Source organism: Lineus longissimus, chromosome 16 (assembly GCF_910592395.1).
Source record: "Lineus longissimus chromosome 16, tnLinLong1.2, whole genome shotgun sequence".
In the NCBI taxonomy this organism is placed as follows: Eukaryota; Metazoa; Nemertea; class Pilidiophora; order Heteronemertea; family Lineidae; genus Lineus; species Lineus longissimus.
In genome coordinates this window covers 11,628,982-11,644,415 of record NC_088323.1, presented here as the reverse complement: position 1 = coordinate 11,644,415, position 15,434 = coordinate 11,628,982, and the positions used below count along the sequence as shown (strand labels likewise).

Below are 15,434 nucleotides of genomic sequence, written 5' to 3'. Positions count from 1 at the left end.
CACTTTCGTTTCTATTTAAGCTAGAAGGTTCTAAACTTGTGAGGACATATATCTAGAGACCCTCTATTCTACCCCAAAAATCTGGCCCGCTCAAACATCAAATATGGCCACCAGGCGGCCATCTTGAAAAGTAAACAAAGTCGGATTGAAACCGAATTTCATGTGATTGTATATCTATGTACTCTCTGACTACTCATTGACCAATAAAGGCCTGGCGGCCATCTTGAAAATTAAACAAAGTCCTGTTACTCCGAAACTAATGATTGCATTGCAACCAAACTTCATGTTATTATGTATCTATCGACTCTTATCAATATCCCTAATTTTCAGTCAAATCCCATGACAAATATGGCCGCCAGGCCGCCATCTTGAAAATCCAACAAAGTCCTATTACTCCTAAACTGTTGAACAGATGTCAACCAATTTCCATGTGACATGTCGCTCTTCAATAACCCTGAAATTTAGTCAAATTAATAACCAAAATGCTATAGTTAGATGGTACCAGTTATTTTCTTTTGTGCCATTGAGCCAAGAAGAATAGAATTATTCAATGGAATCAAAACTGGTGAAACTAGCCAGAAACTGTTCTCCCCATATCCACTGCAAATGACATGCATTTTATTACCCGAGGTGAATGCATGGTCCCTCGACCATTTCATTGTTCTATTCATTTTAAAAATTTGAACATTCAGAAATATGAAATTGCCATGCACTACCAGAAGCCTACAGAAGCCTTAAGACCTCAGGAAGCCAGATATTTGCACATTCATTTCATTATTCTAAATCTACCTGAGGCCAAACAAAAATATGCCTTTGATTCCCGTATTAACCCGACCGACCCGATTTTTAGGTGCCGTCTCGACCCAATTTATTGGGTAAGGAAAATAAAATATCTGACAGCGACTATGATTTGGTATAAACTCTTCCAGACCGCATGGTCTATCAACGATCTTTTCCCGCTACATTATTTCACTGGATGGCTATTCATAGCCCTGTTAATAGGCAGGTCAGTTAGGTCTAAAAATAACACAGTGGACGGTGGCTTCTGCTTTGAAGTTCTAATAGAGCGGTGTGTGTTGAGGGCACAGAAATTATTGCAATGGCAACGCTTGTCAATCACTCGAGGCGGCAGCTTTGAGGTTTTAATGTCTATGGCCGCTGTGCCGACGATGTTTTTTGGCAGCGTGGTACGGGCAGGATCATTCAAAGGGCAGGGCCAAGTGTACCGGTATAGGGCGTATGGCGCATAAAAGCCATGCGCGGCGCCCTTTGGGATGGACTAGGCTATATATACATGTACAGCTACACAACAGCGAGTCTCATAATTTGGAGGCATGATTCGGCCTACATACATGTCTGAGCCGACCGCACAGAAGCTCCGATAGCGGTTACGGGGCCTGTCGGGAATACCGTATTGCATTTAACCATTGGATTATTCTCCGGTAGGCCCAGTTAATAGGGTGAGATTCTATGCAGTCGGCCCAAATAAAAGCCCTAAGCCTATAGGCCGAGGCCCACAAGCAATGATACGGTAGCTTTCAAGCATTTAAAATCTATCAGCCTAATTAGGAGAAACTTTCTAAGATGTATATGTGGACTGTTCAATCTCATTTGGACTTGCCGATAGTAACCGAAAATCACTACGAAATATGGGCGAAAAAGCATGTCCGTCTTCCCCAAAAATAAATGAAAGTATCGCATGCGCATTTCGTGTGCATTTCCAAAGTACGTTTCCAGTTGGTTTGATAATCCATTATCGCCTGCATTTCAAACAAAGTGCATTTTCCATTTGAAACGAAGTGCATTTGATACCCATTTACTCAAGCGTTTGACAATCGTTTGAGAAAGGTTTTAACTCTTTGAGATCGCATCATTTTTTTTCTGTCGCAATACCGGGAGCGTGCGATTTTTCTTGAAAAATACTATATTCAACAAAGAAAAAAAAAACAACCAATCAACAAAGCTACTTGCATTATATATCTCCTGAAAGGTCTTTCTGAGTACTTTTCTTTGCTTCATAGCATTCCAATAAAGGTAAAACACCTGATTTACAGATTTTTTGTAAAGAAATATAGTTTTCACCCCTCACCAAATTCCAAAATAATTGGCAGAACTGGACATTCTGCTATGATTCTTCTAGAAAGCCACAAAGAGTTATAAAAAAACCACAGAAAATGTTCCTAGATCTCCCCACCATCAAACAGCATCAATAAATCGTTGTCTAATGCATCCAAAACCTCATGGGCTGTAATCTGAATTGACCTGACATTTTGACAGAAAATTGTCTCCTAGCTATCACCACCAATATACACACAAACATAGTAAGAAAAAATATTGGAACCCAGCTGTTTGTAATCTAGAATGACTGTATATGTCTCCCAGATGGATTCCAGAAAGTGCCGAGCACACCTCAACCGTGTGTAGAAAGAAATGTATGGAAACGGCATAGGTCGTTCAACGTTACTGGTGCCTGATTTACCCAAACGACCTATGCCGATCAACAGTCTCAAAGAGTCAAGGATGGGAGTGTTTGTTTGGGAGTGTTTTAAAATTTACGTTTGGTTGAATGGGTTTGTTTTCAAAACGGCTGATAAACAACTGTATAAACGCTTATTTTTCCTTTGAATTTTGTTTAGAATAAATGCTTCATGTCCATTTCAAACGCATTTGAAACGAAATCAATTTCCTAACTGACAGACGCCTTAAGCAAATCACCCCAATTTTTCGCAGATTATTGAGAGTCATTTTGCATGTGTAGTGTGAGAAGGAAGGGTGAACCAGTGTCTTGTAGTTATTACTAGGATCAGAATACCTCTACATTCTAAATATTTTGTCAAAAAATAGACAGTAGAGCACAGCACACTGACATATGTATGAGCTTGTTCATCTCTCTACTAATTTATATGATATTGGTTCTATTTCAAATTATAGGAAAGCAAAGACTCTCTCAAAGGTTTGATAGGATCCCATGCATACATGATAACGGGCTCAGCCAAGGTGAAATATGAAGGAAATATTGTTCACTTGTATCGACTGAGGAATCCTTGGGGTGATGGAGAGTGGAATGGACCATGGTCAGATGAGTAAGTCTACTTGGATAAGTTTTTGGTTCTCCGTAGGGGAGTCTTTACAATACCGCAGTGTCCAGCATCGTCGGTGTCTGTATCCAAATTCAGACACTGGATTTGATAAAGATTCAGGGTTTTGATAGCCCTGCATCACCAGTTCAGACTGTAGATCTTATTCAGGCCGTATCAGTGCCACTTTCTCTCATAAACGTTTTATTTTATTAATAGCTAAGAAAATACGATCTTTGTAAATAAAATCTAATGAACTATAATGTGCAGCAATCATTTTCGCGGGCTTAGTGGTGATTCGTAGCCTCATTATGATCAGAACGATTCTTTCCTTTTTAGCTCACCTCTTAGCAGAGGTGAGCTTATCCCATACCGTGGCGTCCGTCGTCCGTCGTCGTCGTCGTCGTCGTCGTCGCCGTCGTCGTCGTCGTCGTCGTCGTCGTCCGTCGTCCGTTAGCAGGGCACGTTTCGTAACTGTTAGAGCTATTGAGTTGAAACTTGGTACACATGTACCCTTATGTAATGACACCTTGGAGACCAAGTTTCGGTCCGATTCGTTTCATGGTTTGGCCACCAGGGGGCCAAACGTTAAAAGTGAAAATATGCAATATCTCCCTTAATAGTATTCAGGAAATTTTGAAAAAAATATGGTAGGTACTTCTAGCAAAGGTGCATCATATATCCTCCGGGTTTTTGATTTGACCTCCTTTTCAAGGTCACAGAGGTCAAATGGTGTAAATTGGCCGTTAGGATGTAACGATGGCACGTTTCTAAACTGCAATGACTATTGATACCAAATTTGGTACACATTTACCCCTTAGTCAGGTGATCTCAGGGACCGAAGTTTGGTCCAATATGATTCACCACTTGACCACCAGGGGGCAAAATCCAAAAACCTTAAAAATGTGATTATTCCTTAACTTCTTGCCCGATTGCCACCAATTTGATATCATGGGTACATCTAACCACCATACAGTATATGTCACACAGGTTTTTAATTTGACCTTCTTGTCAAGGTCACAGAGGTCAAATGGCGTAAATTCGCCGTCAGGCCGTAACTATGGCACGTTTCTTAACTGCAATGACTATTGATCACAAATTAAGTACACATGTACCCCTTGGTCAGGTGATCTCAGGTACTGAAGTTTGGTGCCATCTGATTTGCCGTTTGACCTCCAGGGAGGGGGCCAAATCCTAAATTCTTCAAAATGCCATTATTCCTAGTAATGACTTGCCCGATTGACACCAATTTTATATCATAGGTACATCTAATTCTAACAACCATTCAATGTGTCACCCGGGTCTTCTTTGATTTGACCTACTTTTCAAGATCACAGAGGTCGAATGTACTGTAAATTGGCCATTTTGGGGAAATTGTAATTGCTTGGACCTACATCAAACCTAACACTACATGACACAATACCATGCTCTTTATCCATCTTTCCTCCACATGAGGTGAGCACAATGGCCCTGGCCATTTCATTAGCTCACCCGTCAGGTGAGCTAATACGATACCGCGGCGTCTGGCGTCCGTCGTCGTCGTCGTCGTCCGTCGTTAACTTTTGACAAAATTGTGGCACGTTTCTTAACCGCTTGACCCAGAAAGTTCATACTTGGTGTGTGGGTACCCCTAGGCAAGACCTTCCTTCAGAATGAAAATCGGCGCAATTTGACTGCTGGTCTGCCATATAGGGGGTGCTCTTTGAAAACCTCTTTTTGTCATTTTGAAGCTTATGGTCAAAGCTAGAGCGATGAAAATTTTATGGTGGGTGTATCTAATAAAGGTAAATCACATATCACACGGGTTTTCGATTTGACCTTCATTTCAAGGTCACAGAGGTCGAACTCTAAAATTTCTTTGATCATGGCACGTTTTTTTGCTATTGGTCATAGACTCTCTAAATTTGATATGTAGACACCTATTGGGCATCTCTACATGTTGACACAGATTTAGGTCAGTGTGACCTACTATTCAGGTATAAGTAGGTCAAGGTTAAAAAAGCCCATTTTCTTTATTCCAGCAGATTGAAGTTTGAAATGAAGTTTTAGAGGTTGGCCTGATATAGAGGTTTCGATATTAAATAGATTAATTTCATTTCATATCACTAGGTGGCGGTATTGTGCAAAAATGTCAGTTGGCACATTGCCAGCAGTTTTGAATTTCGCGGTTCGAGGCAATCCGTCGGGGTATCCCAGATGCGCAGTGTTGTACTGCGCCACTAGATCTGCATACTACAAGTATGGAAGACAGCCATTTTATGAATTTGAAGCGAGACGAAGAAGGAATTAAATCACCTTGAATCAATGCTAAAACTTAATCATCCGCTCTTCGGATGAGGTCGTATGTGTTGATTACATTCTTGTGATTGGTTTGAGATTATTAGTTTGTCCTCATTGCCGGTTGTTTTAGAAAATTTTGACTGTGATTGGAAGGTAAAATGAGAAACTTGTCACACTGTTCTTCGGCTTGGAATGGGGATAGTCAATGCAGAGCCAGTTGGTACAAGCTGCCTTGCGAATCGGGGTGGCGTAATAATACTGTGAAAGAACAATAAAATGATGAATTGTAGCAGTGTGTGTCAGAAATTATGTGATTTCCATTGCATTTGACGATCCCAAAGTTTCGAGAGTATGGCAAAATGGCGGCTGGCGTCATTGGAGATTAGCGTCAAGCCGGAACCTTTCGTTACAATGTGGGCTTTTAAACACAAGTTAATGGTTTATAATCACCCAGACGCTACTCATTAGGTAAACCTCTACTAAAAACACTTGCTTTAATTTTTGTAAACTTGTCACGAGTGCTTAAAAAGAACCATTTTTGTGATCGTTTTTCGTCGCTGTAGAAATGTACACAGTCGGAGTCAGTCAGTGTGTCAACACAACAACGGTGTTAGTATACACATGAATCCATGATACACGGAGACACGAATGTAAACATTTGCCTGTTGGGTCGGAAGGAGTTCACCGTTACCGATCACTGCCCCAAGAAAGGTCATCTGAGCTGGTTGACTAAAGTAGATGATGATAATGATGAAAGTGTAGCGCAGCTGTCATCAGTGCTTTTATAGTTAGGCCTAGGCTATAGGCCTAGTCGGAATCATAAGTAAATGTCACTGACTGCCCTTTTGGGTCGCTGTGCAAAAACTATTGGGCCGATTTCTTCAAAGTTTGGTTTTTCTTGAATCTAATTTCGGGACCCAACACAATTTCCAGGTTAGAGATTTGCAAATTATAAAGAAAAAAAATTGTCAACCTTACTACGTCAATGTACACCAATACATACAAAAAAATATTTCGTAACCATGGTTACTGAAATATGAAAATCCTCTTGGGTCCCAAAATTAGATTCAAGAAAAACCAAACTTTGAAGAAATCAGCCCAGTAGTTTTTGCGCAGCGGCCCAAAAGGGCAGTGACATTTACTTATGAATCCGACTATAGGGCTGTCTTGTAACTATGTTATTCACTATTGTCTCAAAAATGAATACAAACTACTACCTAGTTACTCAGTACATCATATTCTATACTGTGCATTCCTTTCTTCAATTGTTCTTGTATCATATTTTTCAACATTTCTCTCTAATCGCAAGCCGAGGATAAATACTCCTTTCAAGATAGCGTATTCACACGCAATTCCACAGGTACATCCCATTCATTTGAAATTTCGGCCAATGACAGCAGGTTTTACAAAATGTAAATGCGCTGTTAATTTTCAATAGTCACTGAATAGCTAAGACACATGTAAACCTGTCTTAATTGGCCAGAAAACATCTCTCAGCTTCTCCCACAAATAACGATTCACTTATTCCAACGTCAGTAACATGTGCACGCGGAAAACAATACGACTAACTCCACTTTTTCAAGACAAACCACACCATCCCACAACTATTGCTTGATTAACCCCTAACAATGACAAGTTCTTCCTCATACTCTCCCTTTCATATCGACAGGTGAGCACAATTGCCCTGGCCATTTCATCTTTATCCGTGGTACTGCTTTGCAAGATGGTGGCAAGTTACTAGTTCTAGAGGCATTGTAGGGAACAAAATCAGTGCCTCCAGTGTCAAGATTGAGGACCCCCCCTAGGCCAGGTGACTTCTGACACTGACTTTCGGGCCAATCTGATTCTCGACTTGGCCCCCAGGCAGCCAAAAGTAATAACCTAAAAAGTGAGATCTTGACTAGGCAACCATGAAGCTATGAATTTAAAACTTGGTGCTCATGACCCCCTATGTAAGAAAACCTCTGATGTCGAATTTCGCTCCCGAGCTGATTCGTAACTTGGGGGGGGGGGGGGGGGGCTAAAACTGAAAAGGTAAAAATGCATTGTCTCGCTTATTTTTAGCTCACCTCTTAGCAGAGGTGAGCTTATCCCATACCGTGGCATCCGTCGTCCGTCGTCGTCGTCGTCCGTCGTTGTCCGTCGTCCGTTAGCAGGGCACGTTTCGTAACTGTTAGAGCTATTGAGTTGAAACTTGGTACACATGTACCCTTATGTAATGACACCTTGGAGACCAAGTTTCAGTCCGATTCGTTTCATGGTTTGGCCACCAGGGGGCCAAACGGTAAAAGTGAAAATATGCAATGCCAATATCTCCCTTAATAGTAGTCGGGAAATTTTGGAAAAAATATGGTAGGTACTTCTAGCAAAGGTGCATCATATATCCTCTGGGTTTTTGATTTGACCTCCTTTTCAAGGTCACAGAGGTCAAATGGTGTAAATTGGCCGTTAGGATGTAACGATGGCACGTTTCTAAACTGCAATGACTATTGATACCAAATTTGGTACACATTTACCCCTTAGTCACGTGATCTCAGGGACCAAAGTTTGGTCCAATATGATTCACAACTTGACCACCAGGGGGCAAAACCTAAAAACCTTAAAAATGTGATTATTCCTTAACTTCTTGCCCAATTGCCACCAATTTGATATCATCGGTACATCTAACCACCATACAGTATATGTCACACAGGTTTTTAATTTGACCTTCTTGTCAAGGTCACAGAGGTCAAATGGCATAAATTCGCCGTCAGGCCGTAACTATGGCACGTTTCTTAGCTGCAATGACTATTGATCACAAATTAAGTACACATGTACCCCTTGGTCAGGTGATCTCAGGTACCGAAGTTTGGTGCGATCTTATTTGCCGTTTGGCCTCCAGGGAGGGGGCCAAATCCTAAATTCTTCAAAATGCCATTATTCCTAGTAATGACTTGCCCGATTGGCACCAATTTTATATCATAGGTACATCTAATTCTAACAACCATTCAATGTGTCACCCGGGTCTTCTTTGATTTGACCTACTTTTCAAGGTCACAGAGGTCGAATGTACTGTAAATTGGCCATTTTGGGGAAATTGTAATTGCTTGGACCTACATCAAACCTAACACTACATGACACAATACCATGCTCTTTATCCATCTTTCCTCCACATGAGGTGAGCACAATGGCCCTGGCCATTTCATTTATTCTATTTTTATGGTAGGTCTACACCAAGCAAGGATACATCACTTTTCTAACCGGTTTTTGATTTGACCTACTTTTCAAGATCACAGAGATAAAAAAATGGTTGTTAGGCTTTTACTAGGACAAGTTTCTTAACTTGAGTGACCAACGATCTCACATTTGGTACACATGTACGGTACCAAACAGCCTGGTGATCTCAGGTACTGAAGTTTGGTGCAATCTGATTCACCACTTGGTACCTGAGGGCAAAATCTGAAATAATGTGTCAGTTTAAATATAATTTCCATACTTTTCAAGGTCACAGAGGTCAAATGGCATAAATTGGCAGTTTGAGTGTAACAATGGCACGTTTTTTAACCACTAAAGGTAATAACTTGAAACTTGGTACGCATGACCCTCCAGGTCAGATAACCTCAGACACCGAATATCCAATAGGAATCTTGACTTGGCCACCAGGGGGCCATAACTGAAACGGTAAAAAGTTCAATATCTCGCTTATTAGTGACTTGTTTTCAATAATGTTTTTAGCTCTGCTGACAAAGTCAGCGGAGCTAATAGAATAGCTGTTCAAATGGTGTCCGTCCTGCAATCCATCCATCCAGCCATCCATCCATCTAGGGACACATCTGTGGACAAAATTGGACATTCATGACAGGGAAGGCCTAGCCACTTCGTTGATGGTGCTAAATTAGGAGTTGCCCAAGGTGAACTCAGAAACGAAAAATCAGAGCGATCCGACCTGTATTAAGAGAATGAGGTCATTTCACGTTTAGATTTCTTTCCCTTTTTACCTCTGTCCAAAGAGCAAATATTGTTTTCAAATGTGGCTGAATATTTTTAGCTCACCTCTTAGCAGAGGTGAGCTTATCCCATACCGTGGCGTCCGTCGTCCGTCGTCGTCGTCGTCGTCGTCGTCGTCGTCGTCGTCGTCGTCGTCGTCGTCCGTCGTCGTCCGTCGTCGTCCGTCGTCCGTTAGCAGGGCACGTTTCGTAACTGTTAGAGCTATTGAGTTGAAACTTGGTACACATGTACCCTTATGTAATGACACCTTGGAGACCAAGTTTCGGTCCGATTCGTTTCGTGGTTTGGCCACCAGGGGGCCAAATGTTAAAAGTGAAAATATGCAATATCTCCCTTAATAGTAGTTGGGAAATTTTGAAAAAAATATGGTAGGTACTTCTAGCAAAAGTGCATCATATATCCTCCGGGTTTTTGATTTGACCTCCTTTTCAAGGTCACAGAGGTCAAATGGTGTAAATTGGCCGTTAGGATGTAACGATGGCACGTTTCTAAACTGCGATGACTATTGATACCAAATTTGGTACACATTTACCCCTTAGTCAGGTGATCTCAGGGACCAAAGTTTGGTCCAATATGATTCACAACTTGACCACCAGGGGGCAAAATCCAAAAACCTTAAAAATGTGATTATTCCTTAACTTCTTGCCCGATTGCCACCAATTTGATATCATGGGTACATCTAACCACCATACAGTATATGTCACACAGGTTTTCAATTTGACCTTCTTGTCAAGGTCACAGAGGTCAAATGGCATAAATTCGCCGTCAGGCCGTAACTATGGCACGTTTCTTAACTGCAATGACTATTGATCACAAATTAAGTACACATGTACCCCTTGGTCAGGTGATCTCAGGTACCGAAGTTTGGTGCGATCTGATTTGCCGTTTGGCCTCCAAGGAGGGGGCCAAATCCTAAATTCTTCAAAATGCCATTATTCCTAGTAATGACTTGCCCGATTGGCACCAATTTTATATCATAGGTAGATCTAATTCTAACAGCCATTCAATGTGTCACCCGGGTCTTCTTTGATTTGACCTACTTTTCAAGGTCACAGAGGTCGAATGTACTGTAAATTGGCCATTTTGGGGAAATTGTAATTGCTTGGACCTACATCAAACCTAACACTACATGACACAATACCATGCTCTTTATCCATCTTTCCTCCACATGAGGTGAGCACAATGGCCCTGGCCATTTCATTTAATATTTTTTCATTTTTACTTTTAATGGAATTAATATAGTTTCACCGCCAGTTGGCGCTGCAGGCACATTGACTGAATTTTGGCGATTTCAAATTTGGCGGTGGCTCAACTTCTTTGCAAGCAGTGCCGCTTTTGCAGATCGATAGAAGAGATGCCACCATTTAAAAATGGCGGTAGTCGCCGCTTCAATGAAGGTGAGTGAAATTTCTCATGTTCAATCGGTTGATACTCTTTTAATCAACATGACCATGTACCTGAAATTTGTTTAGGTACTGAAAAGAGTCTATATAATTCAGATTTATCAATAGTTTTTTATAATATTGCGGAAATTTGTGCACAAATTAGCGGAAGTTGGTGCTCGTCTCATGTCATTTTAGAGCGAGAAATTTGTTTCCGTCGATCTCTACCAGTGTGAAAACAAGTATCTGAACTTGGTTTCAAATAGTCTAGAGGGTTACCTTTGTGGTGATACATATGGTATGTGATAAATATTTGTGGAATTTGTGAATTTCGGTTTTCAAACGTGCCGATGATGCAAGCGATCTCGCGTGAATTTTGCAAGTCCTGATATGTCGACCGGGTGTCAAAAATCACTCGCCTAAATTCAATTCAAAGATCTAAAATAATATCTGAACTTAGTTTCAAATAGCCAACGCAATTATCATTTTGGTGATTGATAATGCATGCATGTAATAATTGATTAATCTGCCTAAAACGCGCAATTAAAACGGCGAAAGATCTTGATAAACACTCTGGTGGCGGTCGCACTAAATAACAACCGGTAGGGCCCGGAGTCTGACGGAGACAAAAAGGTAGCGCCCGGAGGTTGATTCGGGATTTTTATGCACTGTTAACTGTATATATATGTTGTTTAGATGTATTTCTAACAGTTATGTAACTTTGATGGCCAAGCTTGCACTCAAAGTTGGTAAAATTGATGCTTGTTTATGGACTGCGCTAGCGACCGGAGAATTCGCCGTCGGCCATTTTGGCTACGGTCCCTGAGTTGTTGTGGTTGATGGCAATTTTGCAACAAATCTCGCCATTTACGTTTGTTTTCTCCCTGTCTGGTCATTGGCCGTGACAACAATTATTTTGAAAGTCACATTATGACATCGTAGTATGAATTCCACTGCAGTTTTGTTATGCAGCAATGCTCATGTTTTTGGTTTGCAATCCGGTACTGTCTGTACACTGCGCTGTGCTGTTGGCTGTAAAAAAGACAAAAACGATAGCCTAGCCCTATAGGATAGGCTTAGAGTATAACTCAACAGGCCCTCATGATTCATTTGATGGACACTTTATTTGATAGTACCTCATCATTAAGTCCACTAGGTCCTGTTCTGTCACATGTCGTAGATGATAGACAATTTTCAAAATGTAGTACACCACTCGCTCATCTTTAAGCCCAGCTCTCGGCTCACATCATGTGGGCACAGTTGGCTGTTGAGTGTTATGGTTCAGTCTGTGAGACTAATTTAAAGAGGTAACACTTTTATTTTGAATTGGAAAACAGCCCACAGGACTGACGTTTGACTGAGTAATAAGTGTGCCCTTCGAAGGTTAAGTCTCTTTCTTGATTTGCTTCCATAGATGCCTTGTTCAGGATATCATCTGACAAATGCCTGATCAAGCACGGACTGTATCTGGTGGTGTACATTTCCCCGTCTATGTCACCCTTTTTTATTCAGTCAGTGTTAATTCCAGGAAAGCACTTGCTGTTCCCACATTCAGAGTAAGGTGTGCTTACTCATTTTACTGCTTTCCATTCCCGGAGAGTGTTATCAAATATCTGCCGCAAGGCAACAAATATCTGCCGCAAGGCGCTTCAAATATCTGCTGAAAGGCATCAAATATCTGCCGCACCAATAAAGTTCATTTTGTTAACCAACTCTTTATCTTCTTTCCTTCACATACAAAAAAGACCATCCAAAACATTTGGCTGCATCCACTTCATCAATGTCCAGACAACAGTCGGTTCATTTGACCATTGTAAAGCACCAGGCCCCACTTCACAAAATACACTGTAATAATTATGTACCTTGTTTCCATGTGCATGTTATTAGTTCCACCTACGCTGCATGAAGACAAGGACTAATGACTTTACATCATAATAGCAGGGTGACGTCAACTCAGTACTTCAGCATGCACTGATATAGCAAGAAGGTCTTTCGCACCAGCACTTCTGCGTGCTAGACGTTACAGCTTAACGTTGCCTCATAATAACAGGGTTCCAACACACACTTGGCCATTGCCTTCACCTAGCCATTTCAGCTGAGCGCCAGGCCCTTAGGCCTCTTGTTATGGTAGGCACGGATACATCACATGTTATACCAATTTTGATATAACCTACGTTTAGAGTTCACAGAGGTCAAATGGTGTAAATTGTTCATTAGGCTTTAGTACTGCAATGACCATTGGTCTCACATTTAGTCAGGTGATCTTGGAGGCCGAAGTTTGGTTGGATCCGATTCACTGCGTGGCGTGGGGCAAAAACTGAAAACCTTAGAAAAGCTAAGCTTTACTGCCTGATTGACACCAATCTGATATCATGGGTACATCTAACCACTATATATCACATGGGTTTTTAATTAGCTCAGCTGACAAAAGTCGAAGTTAAATTCATTTATTTTTTCTTCCTTTTTGGCTTACCGTTGGGGAGTCTATAGAACACCATGGTGTCTGTCATCATTTTCCTTTGTCTGTTGTTCTACATTATCATCTGTGACCTTTTTTGAAAACAGTGGTACGATTCTAAACCACTAGAGCTATGAACTTAAGACTTTGTACACAGGTGACCTCTGGCACTGACTTCGGTCCAATCTGATTCTTGACTTGGCAATCAATATTTTGCAATTTTTTTAGCTCAGCTGAAAAGCTGAGCTATTCATATGAGTAAATGGTAGAATGAGTGTCCGTCTGTCTGTCTGTCTGTCTGTCTGTCTGTCTGTCTGTCTGTCTGTTAAACAGGCACGTTTCAAAACTATGGCGGATAGGCGATAGATTTTCCCTCTGAGGCGTTGAGACCCTTCAGGACTCCTGAATAGACCAAATGTGGGTCCGGCAGGATGAGCGGTTTGGCCACTAGGTGGCACCGAGCGAAATTTTTCAAAAACTTTTCCAGCAGCTGATTTCTCAGTTGGGGATCATGAATCAAATCTAATTTTATAGAGCAAAGCTTTCTCTTTCATTATCAATAGGCGTGGTTCATGAATTTCTCACCAGGTGGTGTTACTGGCGCAATTTAGTGAGCACCCCCAAGAAGAGCATTTTAAATTTCGCGCGAGTTATCCCACGTCCAATCACACGTGCAGCGAACGTCACGTCTCGAGTCTGCGCAGTTCAGACGTAAGGAGACCATGCTATGGAATAGATCGCGTTCTGTCAATTCAGAGGTAAGTTCTCATTAAATTCACAATTTCATAGGCGATGATATTTGGCTTCTTGTGTTATTGCATGTTGATGACATTAGGGAAGGCTTGGATTGTTTAACTGGATGTGATTAATTTGAAATAGTTCGTCGACGATCGTTGAAAAACGATCTGCGAAATGCAGCTTGGTTGGTCTGAGAAACGATGTCAAAGTCCGGCTTTAAATCATGGATTTCTCAACAAATAACTCTTGTCACATAGCAGAACTAATGTGAATAAACAAGACAATAATAAACATCGTTCTGATATCATCGGGTAAGGTTGCCAATGTACATAAACTTTGTAATTGAGGATCGACTCCAGCGATTTGAAATGTCAACAAACAATAAATGCGATAGCTGATACACACTGACACTTGCACACTGTACATAGCACAATGCCTCAAACGGGGCCGATTCATCACTCTTATCACAATGTATTCCCAATCATATCAATGAACTTCCTTGATCATTCGGCCCTAGGCCTAGCGCCTTATCAGTTGTTGTTGGCCTTGTATTTGATATAAAACTTGGCTAGCTTACCTATTCTATCAAAATTAAAATGTTATCTCCTCATCATGTTTTGCAGGACAGGAATGATCTGCAGCTGCATTTGAACATATTTGGTGACCACATCTCAAAGATGACCAAGAGAGAGGATCGAGCTATGACTTTGCACATCCCATCGACTTCGGTGTTCACCAGTGCAATCATCAGAAGAGCCAGGCAATTCTAGTATTCAAGTATTTCATTCTGTAATACTTACCTCAAAATTTACTAAATAAAGAAAACCGCATGTGGCAGTTGGTTAAAAAAATCAAGTCTATCTGTTTAAAGTTTTTACTTGCTATCATTATTATCAACATTTCAATGGTGGCATTCTGCTAAGGTTTGTTAAGAGTTTCACTTGACTTAGGTGTACACTAGTAAAATATTAGCAACATTTTACCAACATTTTACCAACATTTTACCAACATTTTACCAACATTTTACCAACATTTACCAACATTTTACCAACATTTTTACAACAATTTTGCAACAAGCCCTTCAAGGCCCTGTGTTCACTAGCAACAAAATTGCAACAAATTAGCAACATTTTTACAACATGTTGGTAAATTGTTGCAAACTTTTTAGTGGGAACAAAGGGAAATAGGTATTTTGGAGGGAAAATGGATGATTCCAAGGAGAGAAGATGTGTTTTGAGTGCTTCTGCAGCAGTTTTAGCTGTCATTGTTGAGAGACGGAAGAGGCGGCGAAATAACCAAAGAGAATATGGACCAGGCCCTGGATCAAAATGAGGGTGGATGATGGGGCATACCACTGCCTGTTAAGGCCGCGTATCCATAGGGTATGCCCTTGTGTAGTGTGGCGTTATGGCGTAACAGCCTTGTGACCTGGCACTATGCCCTGCGTCTCCATTGGATATTCCTTTTTGGTCATGTAGGCCTTTGTAGTCCTCATTTCGCAGCGGTCAATCG

At 41.1% G+C, this 15,434-nt stretch overlaps 1 protein-coding gene across 1 annotated transcript in view; it reads left to right on the top strand.

Annotated features, from left to right (window-relative positions):
* The window catches only part of LOC135500905 (calpain-1 catalytic subunit-like), a 90,504-nt gene that overhangs the window by 54,429 nt on the left and 20,641 nt on the right, over nucleotides 1-15,434 (top strand). Inside the window, exon 6 of the mRNA XM_064792624.1 lies at nucleotides 2,932-3,083. Within this exon, the coding sequence (XP_064648694.1) occupies nucleotides 2,932-3,083 (152 nt within the window). The remainder of the gene's footprint in view (nucleotides 1-2,931; nucleotides 3,084-15,434) is intronic.